At 35.4% G+C, this 24,403-nt stretch overlaps 1 protein-coding gene across 2 annotated transcripts in view; it reads right to left on the minus strand.

Annotated features, from left to right (window-relative positions):
• The window catches only part of LOC119074563 (potassium voltage-gated channel protein eag), a 97,044-nt gene that overhangs the window by 15,168 nt on the left and 57,473 nt on the right, over nt 1-24,403 (minus strand). For both annotated transcript variants that reach the window (XM_037180782.1, XM_037180781.1), the window contains exons 3-4: nt 23,989-24,109; nt 19,811-19,923 (exon numbers count right to left, since the gene is read on the minus strand). In XM_037180782.1, coding sequence (XP_037036677.1) covers nt 19,811-19,923; nt 23,989-24,109 — 234 coding nt within the window. The remainder of the gene's footprint in view (nt 1-19,810; nt 19,924-23,988; nt 24,110-24,403) is intronic.

Below are 24,403 nucleotides of genomic sequence, written 5' to 3' on the forward strand. Positions count from 1 at the left end.
AAGTAAAATAAATTTGTGACATGCTGACACAGTAACAAGTTCGGATATGATGCGCTTGTTTGCATAACACTTTTTGCCTCTCATAGACAAAATTTGCAAATATAGCCGCAAGCAAACATACAAGCCCTGAATATTTGATGGTAAATATTTTTCTGCAGAAAAACGGGAGGAATGCACTTTGCATTGAGAGGAGTTTCAGTAAACTATGCATATTTTGCCAGAGAGAGAGTAAACTAACAATCAATGTGGCTGCTTTACCTTTGATGTTGAAATAATGTTTGTTGCATTTTATTAGCATGGCATACGGTTCCATAATATAAGTGGATCCAGTGTATCAGATAAATATCGGTTTGGGAAATTCGAAATGAAGTTAAAAGATCTGCTGATATATTGGCTTTTGAAGCGAAGGCAAATTTTTCCATCGTCTTCTGTCAGAGGAATATAACGTCCACATCCACAATATCAATTTCATTCGTACCCAAAAAAAACGTATTTTTCTCAAAGAATGAATGTCTCAAATGTCGTAAATCGATGAATTGTGTTTTCTCTGTGCGGGGCGGTTCTTTGAAATCCGATTGAATTTCTGCTCGTCACATCTATGTATTTCTTCAACGGAAACAATAAAATTAGCGTCTGGATAGGGATATTGACGCTTGAATGGTTTTTTTTCCGTTAGGCTGAAGCCAATATTAAAATTGCTGCTGGCATAAAATTGCTTCTTTCGGATTATTTCATTTCGGTCATAAAAAAAGAAAAAAGAATTTTGGTCGATTTTCAGAGATGATCATTTGATGGTATCATTTTCTCGATACGAATAGCTCACTCGATTTATAGGAATTTAATCTTATAAAACAGACGGCACGCATTTCACCAGTTTATTGAATCTGCAAATCTACAAAATATAAACAACCCCGCACCTGCTACACTGTAAATTTACGGTTCTTTTACAACGTAAACGTAAATCATAGTAACACAATTGTTCCAATTCAGCATTGAGGAAAGACTGAATATTAAAGGTTCGTCCGCATCAAAGTCAGAAAGAGAGGATAGGAAATCTAAATCACTTCAATTATTTGATTCAACATCTATTAATCCATTAGTTTTAACAAACATTTCGCACATTTTGTTATATAAGACAGTCAGAGACTATCGCTTACGTTATAGACAAGAAATTTACAGAATGGCAAGGCGTCTCTAAAGGGCTGACATGTGTTAACATTTAATGTTATTTCTGTTCTTTAAAAAAAAAAAAAATTCACAATAATTTACAGAGCGAAAACGGCAGCTCCGCTCCACAAATCATTCGCATTATTCGCAAAATATTGTCTTTAATCACAAAATAACTGATATCCCTAGGAGTGACGTGCTGAGAGTTCACTAAAAATAGTATATTACGTCCTTGCTTGGAGATTTTATTTTGCAGAGAGGAAGTTTGTAGCCTGAGCCGAAGGCAAGGGCTATAGTCTCAAGGCTGTATACTTTGGGGAGGTCACGCAGACCGCCATTTTATTAGATACGCGGGAACCCACCACTTCTGATGACTTTACATATACAAAAAATTCACCACATCATCAAGACGACGAGAATCATCAGAGTAGGTGAATTTTTGTATGAAATCGGCCATTTTATCATCAACTGTGGTGTGTAACCCGCGTATCTGTATCTGCGTGACCTCCCCAAAGTATACATCCTTGTATAATCTATCGTGGCAGAATAACAATCTCCAAAGAATTACGTAATAGTATTTTTCGTACCAAGCCAGGAAATGACGATTTTTTCAGCACCAGTCCTAAGTAGGACGTGTGCTGAAAAAATCCATTTCCTGTCGAGGTACGAACAACGTTTTGTACATCGGACAACTGAAATAGACAAAACACATCAATTTACTTGAAAACATACACACTTCACATTCACCATATTAAATTTAATCAATCGTATAGTCATAGAAAAATGCATCTAATTCTTTTCCCGCACTATAAATCGTAAAGAAATGAAGTTTTTTCTCGCACGATATATAGTTCGGGAAAAACTGACATTTCTTAATGAAAAATCATGGCAAAATAGGTCGTATTTCAGTTGTCGGATGCACAAAGTATTTTACTTGGGAAACCCTACGAAAATGAAAATAATCACATTACCTCCCCAAAGTTAACACCTTGGATAATTCGGCCAATTATCGAATCTTTGATTACCTTTTCTTTGTAAAATTGTCATTTTTATCACACCAGTTTCGCTTACGACCAATAATGGCCGGTGGTCATTGACCACACAAATCACTTGCTAACTATAAATTTCTTCTTCCATCTACAATATTGACCCATTTATTATTTATTCATTGATTTTATTTGAAAGGTTTTCCTTTGATTAATATTTACCATGACGAAAATTGATACCCGTGCATCCGATGTTATTATACTTTCCCAACATAAACAATTTATAGTTTAAAATTGACTGACCATAAGTTCGTTGAATTTAAATGAGAAAAGTTTCACTGCCATTCATTAAAACGATCAAAGGGAAAACCGGTAATAAGTGCGGTAAGTTGACCTAATTGTTGACCCAATATCCCGCAGGACTTTTCTCATCCGTCAATATCAGTAATGCAATCTGTGATGAACGTGGAATCGATGGATTTTTTTTTTTGACATGTTGTTCACTCCAGAAACTAGTTTACCATTTTACTGTGAGTTCTCTATCCTATCCTAAGGGGTGTGCAATTTGCAACTTTAAATCGATTTCTGTAAACAAATTTTGCATAAAAATATTGAAGTAAAAAGCAATATACAATTTTATACTCGAAACGGAACATTTCATTTTGCACTGTTCTACGTATGTGTATAATATAGTACACACTGTCGACTGTATTATGTTCAATATATTCGGAATGTTACCGTAGGGCAACAATGGTTATAACCTACACACAAAACTCTCGGTACATTATTTCTCGCAAAACGAAAATAAAGTTTTTGAAGAAAATCCGAGATTATTTCGATTTTTTTTGTATACGAAATTCAAGAAACGTGACGCACATTTAAATTTAAATCAAACCAATTTCAAAAAAATTGTGATGTAACAAAGAACCATATCAATCGGTATATATGCATTGTTATAGAGATGTGTCTGAATGTAAAAAAATGCGACACAAGACGATTCCTTCGGAGTTCAGTTAAGTTTGAAAAACTTTCTATTTTTTCTGAAAAGACAGTCTTAGGCTTGGCATGCGATAACCTTTTAATGTCATTGCGCTTCATTGTTAATATTGAAGTCACAGGGTTTGGAGAATTTTTTATAAACACCAAAAAGAAGCAACTTTACGTCATGGGGAGTGGAGAAGAATTTCGGTTATTTGTTTGCCGTGGAGAGAAAATTAAAAAGTTCAACAAGAGAAACGTTTTTTTGATTTTTCTAGTTTTTCGCGATGTAAACAAGTCAACGGAAAAGTGATGATTCTAGTCATTTGAGTGAATTCGACAATTTAGGAGAGTAGATGTTTATTTTCCTAATGTTCTCTTTTTTCACGGTGACAAAACAAACATTTTCTCCACTGAATCGTCAACTCTCCATCTAATCACTGCAGTTGAGTGGAAAAAAATTAGAACTTTCGCGCCACACACATGAAAAAATATTAAACTGTTGCTTAAAGGCCGATTCGCAGTCACGTGGTCGCCGTTCTCAAAGTAACAATGAAAACGGTTCCATATCGTTGTCTCGTAAACGAAGTTCGTTTTGTGCTTCAATTTTATCACCGTTTAGTACCCAGTTTTTACTCGAAAAATTCATTTTGGTTCACTGCTTTTTGCTGAGTTTTTTGTCATGTAAACGGATGAACCGATTCCTAAACGGAGTGTAGTGCGATCCATGCTCTAAGCTTTTTTGTAAAGGGAGACTCGCCGCTTAAAAAAAAAACAATGAAAACTTCTCTCTGTTGTAGCGTAAACGGTGAGTAAAACTTAAAGCTTAATCCGCACTCCACTTATCACCTATAAAAAAAATATTTGGATATGGTACCCGTGCAGTTCTTTTTACTACACAGCTGAACATTAGTTTTCAGCATATCTGTATATTGTACGTAATTGCTGAATTTTGAACGTAATGACAGTACTATGTACAGCTAAGATGTACTACTGTTCTGTTACGTTAACAAATATACTGCTACGTTAACAAATGTACTTGTCCCGAATTTGTACAGCAGAGCAGTACATGATTTGTGACATATTCAAAGTACCATTCAGATGGACAATGTACACTATAGCTGAATGAATGCCAGTTTGAATGTAGTGGTCGTGAAAACTTCCATAATGTTAAATGAGACTAAACACTGCACGAACTTTCGAGACAATTCAGGAACTATTTGTAATTAGTAGAGGGGCATTTGGTGTCTAGCCATCCTAAATTATTAGCGAAAATGTTTTGATGGGATTATTTTGAGTATTATTATTAGTAGTCAAAAAAACACTAATTAGAAATTTTTTAGGTCGCGGATCAACAAGGTTTTTTTAACAAACAAAATTTCGACCGCCAATATAAAATCGGCTGTACAATATAAACAATCCGTTTCTTCGGCGACATTCCATGATTTTCAACAGAGATTGTATATAAAATATAAAATTAATTAAATAACGCGACACTTACGTGGAATCCGAAATATGAACGTTCGCGAGCTTTGTTAACGTAAGTACAAGATGCACTTAATGACGATTCTTCTTCTTCTTCTTCTATACGTCGGTTCTTCATTCATGCGTGCATTTGTACATACGAATAAAGAACCGACGTATATGTAGAAGAAGAAGAAGAATCGTTTTTTCGAATCTAGTACCTACGTTAACAAAGTACGCGAAAGTTTAATTTTCGATGATGATTCCACGTAAATGTCGTATTGTTTAATTAATTTTTTATTTTATACACAATCTCCGTTGAAAATAATGGAAGAAATGAAGTGTTTATATTGTACCGCTGATTTTATATTGGCGGGTGAAATTTTGTTTGTTAAAAAAAACCTTGTTGACCTTGAATTTTTCTAATTAGTGTCTTTTTGACTACTAATAATACTCAAAATAATCCCATCAAAACATTTTTTGTAAAATCCATAGGAAGGCAAATCACTTTTTTTGACGAAATGCCCCCTACTAAATTCAGAAATTCAAGTTTTGAATAATAACGTATTTGAATAATGAAGGCTCAAGAATTTTTTTTAATAAATGACTTGGTAAATGATTTTGTTACACTATAAACCTATTTTTTGACATTCGTAAATATCAATCTTTCTCTTCTGTTCGAAAGTTAGCACTTAAGGAGCACACGTTATTCCACGAATTTTGTCATAAATGTAGCCGGCGAAAGAACTCAGCCTCGATGCTTGTGAGAAAAAGGCACTGATTAAGTAAATCCACGCAATCGATTCTTAACACATTTTCAAACAGTTTGCTCAAAAAATGAATAAACAGCTTTTACTAAGAAAAATTTCTCACTTTTAGTTTTCATTCGCATACAAAATCATGAAATGAAAAAACTGAAGTCTGCAAACAAAGGATAACAAATTTGACGTACACATGTGTAGTACTAGTTGCGTTTTAACCGCTTTTGAGCGAGACAGTAATGACGTATTAGTAAAATTGACTATGTTGCTACCCTTAATTTTAATAAGCTTCTGTCAGACTGTTGGGTGTCTAAATAATATGTGACAAAAGCCCATCTGCCGGAAACTTAACTTTTTCTTTCAAAATATGTATTCTTAGAATTATAGAATAGGAGAAGAAGACTTAAGTCTTACAATTTCCTAACAAATAATTTACAGAAAAAAAACTTCCTTCTTGAACATTTGGAAATTACATTACCACACAACAGTATTAAAATACGAGAACTTTTAAAGTTCAATTTCACAATACTGATCAACTGAACATTCAGCAAGACAGTACAGTGGAGACGTACGATGTTATAAGATAGCTTTCCCATAATGTCTTCCAAACACAAGTACTGAGTTGGGACATGGGTAAGGTGGTGGACTGGAGTGTCGGAGGTCCCGAGTTCGAATCGCACGGACGGCAGTTTTTTTTTTTTTTTTAAATAAGTTAACGTAAATAAACGTACTAAATAGTTTAAAGATGAAAATTTATGAACTCTGAATAATATTTTCTGTACAACTTTTATTTTTCGATGAGACAACCAATGTTCGCCCAACTGTACATTGATACAGCTGTACTGTAAATATTACTGCTACGTTAACATAATGTACTTGTCGCGAATTTGTACAGTACATTCGTATAACGACTACAGCTGAGCTGGACAAAATTTTTACAGGTGTACCTTTTACGTTACAATAATGGAAAGAGAGATTATTTTTTTTACAACGATTAAAACGGAGTGTATGACGTCATTTCGTGTTTTATACCGACGCTTCGTCTCATTTCAGATTATCTCCAGACTAACATCAGCTTAGCTTCAATAAAGTGCAGAAAAGATTTACAGGAAAATCTTTTGAGTAAAAATCGGTAAATTATTCTGTCGTAAACATCGACACCATAGGTATAGTGCATCGCTAAATGCAAACACGATAAATAATCTGATATCCTTAAGTAGCTTTTTCAACAGGGGAATTCCGTTCATTTTATTTATACTGAGTACATCGCGTATATTCTGAGTATATCCAGTATAACGAGTATGGCTTCGTATATTCCGTACATCGAGTATAAGTCGCATGTGTTTGACAACTGTCACATTTGGAAAAATGAAATTTTTTACGCAATGGATTTCGATCAAACAACATACCAGTGTGTAGCTTGTGATCTCAGGAGTCTGGCAAGATAATTAGTTTTTAAATTGGTCTAATATCGGCTGAGCGATAAGACTTTGGAAAATGTTTGTTTTTGTATGTGATTGGCACATGATTCCATAGTCTTATCGCTCAGCCGATATTAGTCCGATTGAAAAACTAATTACCTTGCCAGACTCCTGAGATCACAAGCTACACACTGGCATGTTGTTTGATCGAAATCCATCGCGTAAAAAATTTCATTTTTCCAAATGTGGCAGTTGTCAAACACATGTGACTTATCCTAGATATACTCAGAATATACGTGATATACTCAGTATAAATAAAATGAACGGAATTCCCCTAAAATTCCCCTAAAGGCTAAGCGCCTATACAATGCTGAAAAAAGAGTTCAAAACAACAAATGCATTTCCTAAGCCTTAAAGCTCCAAATCTTTCCAATGATTCGTTTTCAAAAACATGGCATTGATCTACTCCCAAAGGTACACACCACAATTCATTTCTAGTTTTAACACAGCTCTCAAAGGAAAATGCAAAATCCCATTTTTATAATATTGTGTGAGAAGCATCAGCTTTTCTATCGGTTTCGCTTTCTTTACGATAACACAACCGAATGCATCAGCAACACTTTCAAAAATAACAGATAAATATCTTTCTTGTATTTATGTGTATTTCATCATTCTGTGCAAAAGCATTCTATATCGTAACCATATAAAATCTGTGGCGAATAAAGCCTCGGGTTTCACTATATAGATATGTGTGTCGTTCTTTCCTCAGGAAAAATCAAATACAAAAATAAGTGTCATGAGATGTGTTGTAATACGTTTGGTTGAGCTGTATATGTTTTTGCAGAAATTGTCTAGTCGGTCACAAGGAGAGTTCAAGGGTAAACCTTTTTTTTCTCTTTCATATTTATATAAATAGAGTACGGGTCATTAACTCTGTATGTAAAAATTGTTTGCGTGATATTTATTTTGGCACATTGGCATGGCTGTGTTGCCGATAAACACCTGAACAATGGTTTAGTGCGGGGTGGCTGATGAGATCGGGATCTGTTATGGAACTGGTTGGAAACTGAAATTATTCCCGTTACTCGATAGAGTTTCACATCTGTGAAACTTTGTCTAATATTAGGCCATGTACTCATGTAATCATCACGTATTTACAATATATGCACCTAAATTACGTCTGTTTACATCTCTATTCGAATATTAAATGTAAATTTATTGCTCAGCATTTGTACATGTACATGACTGTGGTGTGGTATCACAATTTAAATTTTCACTTTTCATAGCTTTTCACATGTTTTAGATTACACCATTTACTAAAACGGCTGTTCTCATCTGTTATCGATAATGTCGATAAAAATAAACGATTTGCACAGGACAGCACAGGGCAGTGTTCAATTATATTATGAAATGAAGTGTCAGATAACAAGAAAATAAGTAAAAAGACCCAGAATTGGAAATTGGGAATGCACAAAATTTCGCTGTAGAAGGACACATTTCACTTATTCACCCAACACATTGGCACTGTTGACATGAGTCATTGCATGTGTGGTGTCGATGAACAGCTGAGACTTCAAGCATTTCAGAATTAACCAATATAATTTTTAAAAAAATTTAATAAGTGTGTTTCAGGTGCCTCTGAAACCTGCAAATTTTACCAAATATGAGGGAAAAACGTTGAGCTACTGTCGGCCTCTACGTAGGTGGTCTCCAAAAATACTTTTTTGGTCATTGGTAGAGGAAATATTGCTCTACTGCTAGAACAATTTATTAGCTTCATCACTAAAGCATCCACGCCTCTATGACTGTTTGAAAATCACGTTTTTTTTAACTTTACCGTGTCTCTGCCGGATTCACTTGCACTTAGGGTACCAAATTTTTAAAAAATTGTTATTAGAATTTCAGGCACTATCGATTGAAACCACAATCAGTTTTTACCACTCTCTCTGTAGGCAGAATGGGCTATGCACCAATGTCACCGACGGTACGGATGAAAATCAAAAATTTTTGTTGAATCTTGTTCAGGGCTCCGAGCTGACTAACAATATCCAAAAATATCAAAAGTGCATCGAAATGATCAGTTAAAATTCATTCAACCGCACCGTGACTAGTTGAACGAGTTTTCGAATAATTTAACAGATAAATGCCATCTTCTGATGGAAGATGGAAAGTCATAGATTAAAAAGGAAACTGCTGTGAAAATAACCCAATGCTGCAAAATACAAGCAAAAATTCATTCAACAACATTTACCAAAGTGGGTCGGCCGTGTTTCATATGGGAAGATACGGTGCGTAAAGAATTCGATATGAGAGCCGTAGAACAGGCCATATACGACGACAATATATCCGAACAATAATAATACCGAGGGATTCTTCTGAAAAACAGAAGACCGAATTCGGAAGCCTTTTCTATTGGAATTTTTCATATGTGCCCAGTAAGGTATTCGATCCCAAAAGCAAAACCATTTTTAGAAAAATTCTTCGAAGCTTGTGTGGCTGGTAAGACGTCATCAAATACAGAGAACATGCACTTTTCTTACAAAAATTTCTCCAGTTGCACGAGCCGTACAGGGTCGTGTGGGGTGTTATTAGAGAGGTAATTGCATGTACTTCCGGGGCAAATAGGGTCTTATTGGGTTTAAAATTCATCCACCCTGAGATATGTACAGTTGAAGTTTTCAACCGAAAAAAGACTGAAAACTCACACTTTTCTTAGAGAAATTTCTAATGAACCTTAGAATTATGACAATGAATTAATTTTTAAATTTGAAACAGCGATTGCTGATATATTCAGAGCTGGAAAAGTGTCTGATATTGGCGGCCTCACAGATGTTAAACTTAAAAGCAACATGGCGTCGACTAACTCATTAATCTTGCCTTTATCGTCGGCATTTGCCATTACCGTACGGATTCAGCTTTGGCATTAGCAGTTTTATGTCGAATTTTACAAGAATTGTACTAGAAATTTCATTTGAGCTTTAGTTGGATCCAAACAGAATTTAATTAGTCTCTAAACAAAATCTTTCTTTTTATGGTCGCTATCGTTTCCAGTTAATGACTATTCACTTCACCCTTGGACTCCGCATAATTTTTGTTAAATAAATGTTTTCCTAACCAGCAGAAACTGAAACTGAAACTGAAAATTCAGAAATTTATTAACAGTGCCAGGCTAACAGCTATATCAAAATAAAATCAAGAAAATGGAAAATGACAACTTCGCACGACATATTTGCCGTTATTTATAATTCCCATTTTTACGTAAAAAATTTTGTCGGAAAAGCGAAATGCGATTTAATGAAAATTTGTTTGAGACAGGGACTAATGCAAATATGTGTTATATGATTTAACATGTTCGTCGTATGAATATCTCATTAAGTCCATTATTATCTATTTACAAAGAAAAACTTACGCATTTCTTTGATCAAACTTTTTTTAATCACGCACATATTTGGCGTCATTAGCTAAAATTTCATAACCGAATCTATTACTACCATAGCATTGGTTAAAAATAAACTTTTTCCAAGATAGCTTTTGAAGTACGAAAAACAAATTTGTTTTATAGTTCGGGGTAATCTAACCGAGGGATTTTTACTGTCTGGTTTACGGTTGATATTCGAAATGTATAAACAGCCATAAATTTTCATAATGTTCTTGTTTATTATCATGGCATTTCTTACCGATTCCCACCCACGCCGTATACAGAAACAAAAACCGAAAAAATTTGTTCCGGATTGAGTCTACCTACATATCGATAATATAGAATAGACGCACAGTGTAGATATTATGAATGAAACTTTATTTTGTAGCAACAAAAACTTCTTACGAAATTCGTGTGCATTGATTGGTGATTACATGAAGTAAATTTCCCGAACATTTCAAATTTATTTAAATTTGCTTCTTCTTTTATTGACTTTTTCAGTAATAAATTCCTTGAATTAAGCCATGCTTTTTGCTTATCGTATCATGCAAATCCGTCGAATAAAAAAATCTCCAAAGAGTGTTGGTTTCAATATTTTGTCTTTGTAGACGGTGATGGAAAAAGTTGGGAATTTCTAAGAATTTAATTTTCTAGCTTGGTAAATTTCTGGTGTAGCAAATTATCAGATTACCCGGAACCTCGCTGTATAATACACTAAACCACCTGAAGTGGAGTTCACGAACGATGAACTAAGTTAGGTCGACTGAGGTGCGGGAAAAAAGTAAAATGAAGACCAATCAGAAATTCTATGGGCTTTGAAAATTGGGTTTGTGGATCAGTAGCCAGGAGTCATCAGAACAGCGCATTTCATTTTTAGAAAGTTAACGATGTGAAAATTGTTGTTGTCACAATTTTTTGCCGTGTTAACCAAAACATCGCATGTCTTCTCGAATTAGCTTTTAAGAGCTTTCGAAAGCTTCTGTGAGCTTTGAGCTTCTTTTAGATTCCATTCAAAAAGTGAAACATTCCATTAGAAATCAAAAGAAGCTCGAACCTCAAAAAAAATTTTTAAAGCTTTTAAAAGCTAATGCGAAAATACATGCGATGTTTTTGCTTAATACGGCGGTTTTAGTGTTAACAAGTCTTTGAAGGGTATACTTTTAGAGTTTTACTGCATCTCCATTAATCTTCGTTCAGAAAACTTCTCAATGATCACAGTTCACGCGCAAACCGTGCTTTTCGATCGTACGGAAGCACACTTTGAAATTAATTTGCGATTGAATTTTATTCAGTTTACAGTTACTCTGTTCCAACACAGGAACGATAATGTTTGCAGATTTGAAGATGGTGGAGCTGACCATAACGACGAAGAATCGTTTCTTTGAACCGTTTCACTAATGGAAAAAATCGATAAATCTGGCTTATATAGTCAGAGACATATCGTCCGGTATATCCCCTCAAAAACAGATCAACAAACGCAATAGTACCGAAATATCACAAACGTGGAAAACGAGTCAGCTATGTCGCCTAGTGTGTGTCAAATTAAATACAAGAACCGATACACTCAACTAATTTCTTCGTATTTATAGAGGTAATTTGTTTGATAATCACCGGATCGGAGCTCTACAAATTATTTGACTTATATTTCCCGAACATGTGTGCAATTAGCACTGCTATACCATATACGATGTAAATAATTGACACAATTAATATCTAACTGAATCCAGGGTATTATAACCCTCTTTTGGAAAATCAATTGAATGCGATGATAAGTAATTTGTACCTGTCTGTGCCTTTGTCTACAACTTCTTAGTGTAATATTTGCGAATGACATGCAATTTTTTGGTGGAGAAACGTTGGATAATCGATATGTGTGTATCGTTTGTTTTGAAGGGGAAATATAACTTGCTGAGAAGGGCAATAACATTGGGAAAGACAAAGAAAATTTTCTCCTGCTATACTACGTCTGATGGAGCACCAGCAAAAATTATAGCGGTATGAGTCCCATGTCATGGCCTGAGGAATATTAATTCTTTTCTGCAGTTGACTTGTCATTTTACCCGACCCGACCATCCAACAAAAATTATATTTTTCAATTGCAATCTTCATCTCGTTCTACTACCTTCCTTTCAACACCAATATGGATTTTCTACAACGCGTGACCACTGAAAAACACACTGGGCCTATCCTCAGTCCTCGCGGCCTTCAAAAGGCTCATGATCAAAATTCGAACGACCAATGATTTTCATCTTGGAAAATATAGCAATATTGCCTATTAGCATCGAAGGATGCAACACGCAGCGGAAAATAATTGTAACCAGTAAAAGTGCCAAGTTTCACGAAGAAAGTGCTGACACAAGATCGTGGTCAATGTATTTTGTGCCAGTTAAGATGTCAAGTTTCACACAGACCTATCTCGAAAAGAATGGATGAACCCAGTGGGAATGATTATTTGAAAACAAATGTCTGTTTTTATCAACTTAACAGAAGAAATATAAAGTTAAACCGAAAAGAGTTAATAGTTCTGGAAATTTTCTGTACACGGGTCAAGTTTGGGTTCAGCCTTCCAGGACGGCGTGAAGTTGGCTTGACTCTCTGTCAGTGTTTTGTAAAAACATCTCACATCATAAGTGCGCCAAAAATTAAAATTTAAATATTTTCAACTGACAGTTGTACAAAATAACGTTGACGTCATATAATAAATGTCAAAAGGTAAGCGTTAAAATGACTTACTATCCGGTATGTTTTAAAATGGAAGTCGCACTTACAGCGTGAATTGGGATAATTTTGCATGACCTGAATTTGACCAGTTGCAAATGTTAGACAATTTAATCGAATCTGTAGATTTGATGTCTTAAAAGCTAGCGATAGTTGGTTGGAGAACTTATTCCCTTATTCGCCTGCCATCCAGAGTTCATTGAATATTTTTATCGTCGTTGGGTAAAACAGATAACTAACCATTTCTGCACTGCAGACTGAAATGATGACTTCGGTCCTACAACATCAAACAGTATGCACAGGCTCATTAAATTTCAAATTAAATTTGAAATAAAACCGGAAAATGCAAGAAGATTTATTTCGTTTTTATTTCGCTTTTATTTCTGCAGCCAAACACATGACCTATAAATCTACCATAATATGTTCGCTCGAAAGGATACGTTTGAAACTTAAATCGACTGTAGTTGAATAATATGGCATTTATACATGTGTGCTCTTCAGCGTCATTGGTATAACATGTCGAATGTGAATCGATCTGTGAGGGTAAACGTAGAATTCATTGCGTTCCGCCTCAAAGATATAATGCAATACATTCATGGAAAATGACACAGATGAGCCTCCGAACCAAATGTAGCACAAAATTACAACATCTCCGTTGTGTACACACCAATATACACAATGCCATGTAAACAAAAACATTGTCTTTCATGTAAATAGTGCAATAATGTGGGATTTGAGGAAATATATTCATTTCCATCATGTAGAAGAACCCATAAGCAAAAAAAAAGGAAAATGAAATTTGTTTCACTTGAAGACTAGACTATAGCCGTAACAACATTTGATATATTATACACAATCGTGTACAACCACCCTTTATCTGACTGAATAAAAAAAAATTTGTTCAACATAAATAACATAGCTATGCACTTGTATGTTTCGCATTTTGTTTATTCAACGAGTGAGTAGGAAATTGCTGTAATACGAGTATCCATAAGTACGGTAACTATTGAATAAATTTGCGTGTTTTATACCGATCCGTATACTAACGTTCGTTTAGAGTTTAGACTCACAACGGCCATAGGTAAACGGTAACGTTGATATGCAGTGTAGGGACAATGAAAGTTTCAATGTTACATGTCAATCAAACGAAAACAGGAGCGATTTGAATTTCCTTTGACTACAGCTACATGCAATGGTGTACCCGTATAAAAAAATTCCAACTTTTATCAACATGCACATCATGATCGGTGATTTAAAAATGAAAATTTAGCGGCTTGGTTTCTCTGCATTTTTCCTGACATCACTGACATTTTTTCATGAATAAACTGTTGCTTCTTACACGTGTTTGTTTGTTTATTTCGATTAATTTACAGGCCACTACCCTAATTCATAATTACATATTATAACCGTTAATTTTCGTACAAGTTGTTGTTATTAGATTGTTAAATTCAAAGTCTCAGAAGGAGATTAAAGAGAAAAATAAAGAGAAATTTAAAGAGAAAAGCAACGAACAAATCTTGCTTCAACTGATCGTGATCAACTTATAAATTTAATGCTTAGTTTCCTCTTACCGAAAAAAGTACTCCGTGTGAGAGACAAAATTGATTTTTGTTTCCATTTTTCCTTTGTTTATTTGACAACTTGCTCTCTCACGGCTCTCTCACGGAGTACTTTTTGTTGAGTGGAATGGGCAATTTATAGAGTTAAGTCTCCCTCGGTTCTTAAACACAGAAAAATTAAGGTGATGGATAAGCAATTTTCGTACAAATTCCAACTATTTCTTCCGCGAAGGATTAGTTTGCTCTATATTTCTCTAAAGAAAATTTAGTCCGACACTTCTTCTCAAAAAAATATTCTTCTACGCGAAGAATTTAGTATGAACACGATCCGCAGAATTTTAACTGATCCACCACATATACTCATACTACAAAACACTTTGTAACCTTAAAATTTTGCGTTTATGGGATCGATACCCAGGTGAAAATGAAGGTCTCAAAAGTTCGAAAAACGTAGTCTCACGATCTCAAATCTATTGTCTTTTGAGACGTGAGACTACGTTTTTCGAACTTTTGAGACTTTAATTTTCACCCGGGTATGCTGCATTTTCCATTTTAGTCTGTGATGAATATCGGATTACAGTGGAAAAGATCGCACCAACACAAAATTGCTCTTGTGGTCCTGCCTTGAAAAGTGACAAAGTTTTTTTACATCTGTCTTTACGCGTAAAAACAACGCTAGTTTTGAAAGCCTTACATTTTTCGAGTTCAGATTAAAAAGCCATGAAAGCTGTAAAGAGCATTAAGATGGTTTCATCTTACGACGAATCATAGTTTTGTGTTAAAATGGGTTGGCTTTCAGTAAAGATAATAAATGTTTTTGGTGGTGTAAAATGATCCATGTTCGATGCGCTGGTAGCGTCCTAAAGTTCTCAAGCTTCACATTTGGGTAGTTGTAGTGTGTTTGTTTGGTAACTTACTGATTGGTGGAATTGATAATTTGTGTGCATATACCAAGCCTACATTCAGGCGAGATATCAATTTGACAAACAAACTTTCTTTAGTAGGCATGGTTCGGAGGTCATATGTTAAGATGATGGTCCAGACTGAATTTCTTATTGGTTGTAAAAGGCTTTTAGGCTTTAAAAATGTCTCTAATGTTTGAGTCTAAATGAGTCTAAATCGTATTCTGTCCATTACAGTAAGCGTAAAGTTTCAACGTTTTTATACTTAAAATTGTACAATAGATTCATTGTGGTCTTACGAGCCTTAAAACACGACCGAGTCAATAGCACCATGTGACGTTCATATTGATTTTGAAGTTGTGGAACTCTGCTGAATTAAAATTTATTTTAACAGAAACATTATTCCCTCCACTGAGTGCTTCTGTTAAAAAATAAAAAAAAAAAAAAAAAATTCGATCCGGTGGAAAAACAGGTAACTTTAACTATATAATACAGTTGTGTGTTGGTGCCTGTGTTTATAGTTTTCTCGACAGTAAAAGAAGTCTCCGATATTGAATGCCTAGTATTCTATCAGTATTCAAGTGTTCCGTTCATGGATGTAAATATAAACACGGATCGTGTAGCACGTCGCAACTTCCACTCGTTGCCGTAGATCACTTGCTTCATCATTTTTTGTACGGTTCGAGCAATAGATACTATAATAAAAACTCGACTTCACCACCATACCACCCCATTCGCAAACAACTGCTGCTATTGTATACCATTTTCGTTTAACAGGGACGAAACGCTATCGATATTCGATACAATTTTTTTTTTTAGATCGAAGGGTGATAAATGATATTTTCCTGTTTATTATAACGAGAAAGAGAAAAACATTTTTCATTATAATATCACCCGCAAAACATATTAATTCGATGAAAATTTATACCAAAACCATAATGAGCGAACGAAAACGAATGGTATTTTTGGATAATAGTCACTAAACGATTTGCAGTTGAACGAATTTTTGCTTATATTACGTTTTGTGCAACCGGTAATTGAATAAAATATTCTAAGTGCACATCCCGTATTATTTAAAACTCGTCCGGTTTCCGATCAAAAAGTATTTAAAACCGAGCGGGTTTTAAATGTTTAAATCCAATATATATATTGCCACCGCAGACGTTTCTAATAGCTAATTTTAAGATGTGAACAAAGGTATAAGGCAGGAGCTATGGATTTTAAGTATAAAGCAGTGGGATTCTCATTTTAACTAAAGTCGCTTTTGCGTACTAGTGCTGAAATATATGGAAAATATATTTAAGCATTACTTCGATCGCACTGTTGGTAATGGTTATTTCTGAAGGTATTTTGTCACTCTAGATTTTCAACACGTCGCGGAGGCCAAGTAGACAACACATCGAGTGCGGTAATGGTTATTTATGACATCGAGTGCAAAGGACGTTGATAGGCTCTATAGATGTGTAACTATGCAACGAGGCCGTATGCGTCGACAGATACATCTAAAGTTTGCAAATTTTGCACATTATGATGCTGAGTTGCATGAAATTGTGTTGCACACCGGCCGCGTATTTCTCTTTTTATTTAGGTCTTAATTTTGATGACACCACACGGTTGGTTTGACATTAGATTAAATAGGGAACGCCGACCTTTAGAATTATTGAATTTTAGAAGAAACCAGAATTCCCGCATAAGCCCAAGAGTGACACCTACACCAAAATTAGTCATATTTGTCTTCTTCGACACTCAACTGTTGCCTATTAACACGAAAAAATCATTCAAGAACAAAGGACACAAAGTAGCTGAGTTACAACTTCGAAATTTAAGATTCGTTTGTAAATTTCGTCGTAGAGCGATCTTACAAAAAGTGTACGCGTCGCGACCGATGCGTATCATGTTTGGTGTCGTTACAAAGTTTAAGCTTAGGGCCAAACAACTGTACATATTTTGATTTAAAAAAAAATTACGTTGGAAGTGTTCCAACAGTTATCAACGTTCGCCGACAGTGGCAAAAAAATATGGTCAAAAATTGGCCATTAGAGCCAACATCTAAAAAATCAGTTGCTAGTGGTGGATATGGCTTGTAACCCTCTGTCCATATCAACAATCCGAAACTTCCACGGTTGCTTTTGCTTGTTTTCGAAGATATCGCCCATATTTTTCGACTACTTAGGGCTACAGCTGCCCAACCAGGTGTCCCAATGTGATTTTTTTTTAAATAAAAAGTCATACTAGTTCCGCTACCGATCCCAATATAAGTCAGAACTAACCGCTACTCTCCCGGCCGTGTTCTGATTTTTTCCTGTGTGATGTTCGTTCTTGTCCATCACTGATTAATAATATGAAAAAAAAAATATTGGTGGTCGGCGTTCCCTATTTAATCTCGTTTCAAACCAACCGTGACCACTGAAGAAGTGTTACGTAATTTATGAATGATCCTAAACTACTGTCATCGATCAAATCCACGTAAGAATCGCAGTGAAATTTTACCTCTCCGTTGATTGAAATTTGTCACGCGATAGTATCAACCAACAAACGTCCTTAACAGAGTGGTTGAACTGTATTTCATGCTTTAATATAGTAATATTAAATAGCCTCAATACGAACAACACACACTCTACGGATAATAGCGGCAGAGTCGAAGTTTTGCTTCATTTTTGCAAGTGGTTCCAGGTGGTTCCGGGTGGTACCTGTGGTCCAATCGAAAAGTGATGTATGGAAGGTGCCCCTTATTTTTGATAATGTACAAGTCGTCCATACATCATTTTGTCCAAAAACTTCAAATTTAGCCGATATAATTTTGGGTAATTTTGACTCTGCCGCTATTATCCGTAGAGTGTGTGTTGTTCGTATTGAGGCTATTTAAGTAATATAATTTAAGTCTTTCCGAGTGCGCAAATAGTTAACTCACTAAATACTCTATTGGAATCCTTCTGTTAACTGGAATCAAAACCGAAAATTTTCACATACAAAAAATTGGACAGACCTGAATTTGAATCTGTCACGAGTGATGTAATAGTGTTTTAAGAACTTGAAACCTTCACCGTGTTCCGTTTATTTTGATTGGGAGAAAATTGCAATGAAATATCAGAACATTTTCCAAAGATTAACATCGTAAGTCGGATTTATTTATCACACTTTTTTCGACCGATGAGATGTATTGCTTTATGAAAGGGAATAGATAACCAACGGATATAGCCACGACATGACAGCCGAAGTAAAAGCAGTATATACGATTGTACCTATTTAATCCTATACATAAAACATTCGAACAGTTATAATACCCAGTCCTTGGGCAATTTTCGTTTCGTTTATTTTTCAAGAACAATCTCGTAATAATAACGCTCTGAAAGCGTTAATATCTTCACCAAACAACATTTCATCTTTCAGCATTAAAACAGATTTGTCCTGACAGTGTTCATGTACTTATAACTTCCTCATATCTTTATGGTTTATATTCCAGTTGAGCAACATATTTCACCTAAACACACCGATGATGATGACGATGATGGCGTCATTCGTTAGTATTTTAGTCATGAACGTTTGCCGCCGATGCTTGTGTGTACTGTGTACATTAGATTTATCATTCCGTGTGAAGGTTTCGAATGAACGTACCAAGAAACATCTTCTTCTGATTTTATTCTCCAGCCACGATTCGTTAGTGAAATCTAATTAAACATTTCGCATTGATTGCGAAACAATGTGCGCAAAGAAAGGATAATTTGTTGAACAAGGGGGGTGTGAGGAATTCTGGGAGTTGGCCAGGATATATTGAAACTCTATAACGTTACCCGGATCTTCGGCATGCAGTCCTTAGTGGGTATATAGGTATTAGTTTTAATGAAACTGTATTAACACCAAAAGATTGAAATACCAAAAAAAAACCAGGTTAAGTGAAATCGAAAATTCAGTCAAAGGTGAAACGGGGTGCGTGCCTAAGAAAGTATAAACTTCCATGCAAACCGGCACACGATCTGGTTTTTATAGAATTGTAGAGACGTGTAGAGGTTACAATATAATGTGTTCGAATCGATATGTGAGCTCCTGCTATACGGTGCATGCTATAAAATTGCTTATATACATTTCAATATCATATGATGGCTCCAGCGCCCAGCGCAAAGCTGATTGTATGACATTGAAAACAAAATATATTTTACCCAGAAAACGAACATTGTAACCGAAAATATAATTCGCAAAATATTTACTCTGTCATTTCCAACATATTTTCGTTACAATGTTCAGTGTGTTGTGTGTGTTTGCTCAAATAATGAAATAACAACAGAGAAAGAGCGAACAAACGACAAGAATGTGGATACTTTTTGAAACATTTCAACTTGTAGTCCGTATACAGACTATTATATGTCGTTGGTTGGGTTAAAAGACTTCGGTTACACTTTGGGGTGTATTTTATAAACGAAAAGCAATCATAAACTTACTGTTTTTCTTATATAGAAGCACCTCGAATTGATCCTGTTGTTGATTCTCCAATGAATACTCCAGTCGTGACACAGTTTCTTTATCGGTTAGTTCACCGTACATAAAACCGCATCTGTGTAATAAAAATTAGAACAAAATGTAGCCATTATTCGTGGTGGATAAGTTCGTATTTAGAGAATAATAAAATCAGCAGGTCGCTTCGGAGCTTGGATTCTCGGTTTTGTAACTTTCGGAACGAAAATAAATTTTAAATTGTGTTTGCAGAACGTATCAGTGGCATTTCAATTAAATGAACGTAAATGATGTTCCAACTTCCAACAATTAAATGGAGAGAAATTTAAATTTATTAAATGCAACTGTTTATGCAACAAGTGACAGATGGTAAATTGCATTTCCAATGTAAGTTTCCACAGTAGTCCACGAACGTGTGGTTCAATATGTTTCTTCAACATGGGAATGATAGCCTTCAACTTTTAGATAATTTGAAAATAGTATTTTTCGTCACGAGTGATGAAAAGTTGTATTTTCGAAGTGGCTGTTGGCACTTGGGTGCGAATAGTCTATATGAAGGCTGTTGGCACTTGAGTGCGAATAGTCTAAAAGAAGGCTATTGGCACCTGAGTGCGAATAGTCTATACGAAGGCTCTTGGCACTTGGGTGCGAATAGTCTAAACGAAGGCTATTGGCACTTCGGGGAAGGTTATTAACATAAACTACATCCACAAACTTTGACATTACAGACAAACTGTCACATAAACTAATTACACTTCAGTGCTAACAGCCTTCGTATAGACTATTTGCACCCAAGTGACAATAGCCTTCATATAGACTATTCGCACCCAAGTGCCAATAGCATGCGCCAGTTACGAACTACGCTCTTTGTGCCTTAAGGATCATAATGAGACGAAACCACAGCAACATAAACAAAGATAACACTCTACAAACTCTACATTAATTTCATCAACTACCATACACACTCGATTGTGCCCAAAAAAATATATATGAAATCCCATTATCGGCCGGAGAGAGCGTCTGAGAAAGTTACTTTCACGGCCGCAAATACGTCACTATGAGAAGTACTGAAAATTGAATTTTTAATGCTTCGGGGCCGAAAATGAGGGCAATTTTTCGAATTTTCTCGGGTTTCCGGCCCTCTGCATGAAAACATGTGCACCTGTTTGGGACGGTTGATTCAAGGCACTTTCGCTTGTAAGCCTCACTTCGTTCGGCCTACAATCCGCGAAATTGCCTAAAATCAATTGTCCAAAACAGGTACACAAATAACCATTTCGATCGTCGGTGCAGTGACAAAAACGTCGAATTATGATCCTAAGGCATAAAAACACTTTTCACTCAGCATCATAAAGTAAAAAATTTGCCAACTTTATATACTTACGATGTGTATTGTGACTCTCTACCTGCGGTCTCGAGTCACAATTACACATCTAGAGCCTAATAAAGAACTTGCCCCTCGATGTCATAAATAACTATTCAGCGCAGACGAATAGTGTGTGGGACATAAATGGCCCACGCGGGAGATAAGTGCTTAGAGGACACGCTCGAGCGAATAGTCACTACTAAATTGCAACAAAACTAAAAGTTTTGTAAAATTTACAATAATAGGATGTTATGCTACAACGGAGCTAGCAATAAACTATAGAAGATGTGAATGACAAAGGTATAAACGGTGTGTTGTTAAGCACCATATTATAAATGGTAAATCACTACACATCATTATCGAAATCGAAAAATATAATCTTTCGCAGTTCCATTTTTGTGGGCTTTGTTTCTACGTCGTTCATGTAAATGTTGAGATTTTGAAACGCCCGTAAGTCCAAGAAAATTTCAACATTTCGCAGTATAATAACCATCATGCTAACAGCCAACTCTAAAACTTCTCAGATGAATTCATTGATATAATGTGAGAATGAGAAATGTTTTCGAGAAATTCGAAAAATTCGTTTCGGTTTTCATCATGCAACTACTATAAAGTAGATATAAATGGCAGGCATAGTTCGTTCAACGTCATTCCGAAAACCAACCGCAATATTGTATAAATGACAATAAAACCCACATTCTTCTAAAACCTGATAACTAAGCCCGAAGCGAGGTGACTCGCACGGTTGGCTATTAATTTAATTTTGTTTTTGTTTAAATTTCTGAGGACTTTTCTCTCACAAAAAGGTTGATGAAACCTAAACATTGGACCGACCTCAAGGCATCTCTTTATTGTAAATTCATAAAAATTTTAATCGGCTGAACAATTCATCAAAACAAGAAATAGTTTGGATTCTATGGAAATAACGAGAAGACTGTTGTTAGCACATTAGAGCGTGCAATGACAATGACAATAATGGCAATGATATAATGAGTCCTTTTCCTGTCGTCCATTTCGTAAAAAAAACTTTTTCTTTTCATGAATTTGCAGGTCCTGGCCACGGAACTTCATTAAATTTCGACCTTTTAACGGGATACTTTGCTGTACATATCTCGTACAAAACTCGTGATTACGTGACCTCTGTCTCAAAAGGTTTTAGACTACTCGGCAAACGAAACAGCTCCCATTGCGGTTATTATTTGTAATAGAAAAAACACTTTGATCCTAATTACGTCTGTTATTCAAGCTATGTTTGTACCAACGACCATTATTCCATCCAATTATGCAAACAAGATAAAATTCAACAAATCAATTCTAGCAAATTGTTACGAATGATTCAATTCGCGTTTGGAATGCAAATCAATTTTCATTTTGAATTTTCACGTGAAATTACCTTTTTCATCATAATTGGCTGTCTGTTCTGACTATATATATGCTTTTACATATACGATAACAGTATATGCAGAGGGATCAGTGGAATTCTGAAAACCTTCCAGCCATATCATCCATGAACCACTTTATGCGCTGAATGTGTATTCAAAATTCAAATCTTATTTTCAATTAATATGTATAATATACATTGTATATGCACTATAAATAACCTCAATCCAATTTCAACATCACATCTTCTATCTTTTGAAGTGTTACACGTTGATTAAGTTCAATTATTCACACCGAAACCATTAGATTTTATAGCACTGTATAGAGTGAACCAATATATATCACGGTGGGGTTGGTCGAACTTTAAGTAAAAGTGTAAGACAGATTGAAATTAATTTCGGAGTGCCAACTTTCGGCACCCTGGACTTTACTTAAATAGTCGAGGAATGCCTCCAAATAAATTTCTAAAAATCCAAAACTAAATTCTAGATTTTTAGAAATTTATTTGGAGATATTCGACGACTATTTAAGTAAAGTCCAGGGTGCCGAAAGTTGACAAGCCGCAATTATTTTGAATGTGTTAACATCCCGGGTTTTTTTATAGGTGAGTTGGAGCAGGGAAGTGCTATTCAAGTAAACAAGTTTTAGCAAAATCCCCTGAGCTGTTTCTGAGAACCAGTATCAGCGTGAGCCAGGGCTTGTGAAACACTGAGGACTTAAGACTGACATTGGAATTGACAGAGGGCCAAATTCTAAGACTTGCAGTGTACGAATTATTGCTCTCGACATTTTCTTAATAGAGCAATAGCAGCTGAAAGTCAAAATTTCAGCATGTTGAAAGAATGATATCTCCCTTACGAAGTGAGGAAGCCTCTAAACGGTAATCCCAGACTAGTTTTGCAAACCCTTTCGAATAGCAAAACAATTTTTTTCGAATCGAAGTTCTCTGTTACGTTTTCAGAATTTGTACTTTTAGGCTACCTTCGGCAAACTTTGGCCGCTTCTACACCTTTCTGATAGGATTATTGCATATCAATGGCTTGCTAATGTGATAGTCTGGGGTCTCACCAATACAATGATACCAAATACGCCATGCTTGATCCTGTACAAAAAATATTGATGAAAGAGTTTTGCATCGAGGTTCCTCTATCAATTCCAATGTCAGTCTTAAGTCCTCAGTGTTTTACAAGCCCTGGCTGGCAGAAACAGCTCAGGAGATTTTGCTAAAACTTGTTGACTTGAATAGCACATCCCCCCCCTAACTCTCTTATGAAAAAACCCGGGATGTTAACTTACACTTTTACTTAAAGTTCGTTCAGCCCCACCGTGAGAGAGAAGAGACTATGATAAGTTTCGCCTGATACACACATAAATGCTAAACTTTAAATGATTGATCAGAATGTTATGTTCTCCACTCACCTGCTCGATTTTTGCATAACTTCAGCACGATTATAGCCGCTAATTTTGCAGAACGATTCATTGCAGTAAACAATCGGAAAATCAACAATTTGAGCGTTTGCCAATAAAAAGGAACTATCCGCTGGAACGAGAAAAAAAAGGGAAAATTAATTAAGTTTTACATGTTTCATGATTTTGCTCTTCTTTTTTACTTCGTTTTTTTTTTCTAAATTTTTAAATTTAGCTGTGTGGAAAAAGTAGAAGGTTTTATGTTCTAGAGCATCCTATACGAAAAAAAACTTCATTAAACATGCATGTAGTGATTCGTTTGCCTGTTTTTTTTTCTTCTCGAACGGGATTTTAGGGTGTGGTGACTTATATTGCATACGTACCGAACAATGTACGCCATAATGAGAATTTATACTGACTCTCGGAA

The sequence above is a fragment of the Bradysia coprophila genome, unplaced genomic scaffold, assembly GCF_014529535.1.
Source record: "Bradysia coprophila strain Holo2 unplaced genomic scaffold, BU_Bcop_v1 contig_151, whole genome shotgun sequence".
Taxonomy (NCBI): Eukaryota; Metazoa; Arthropoda; class Insecta; order Diptera; family Sciaridae; genus Bradysia; species Bradysia coprophila.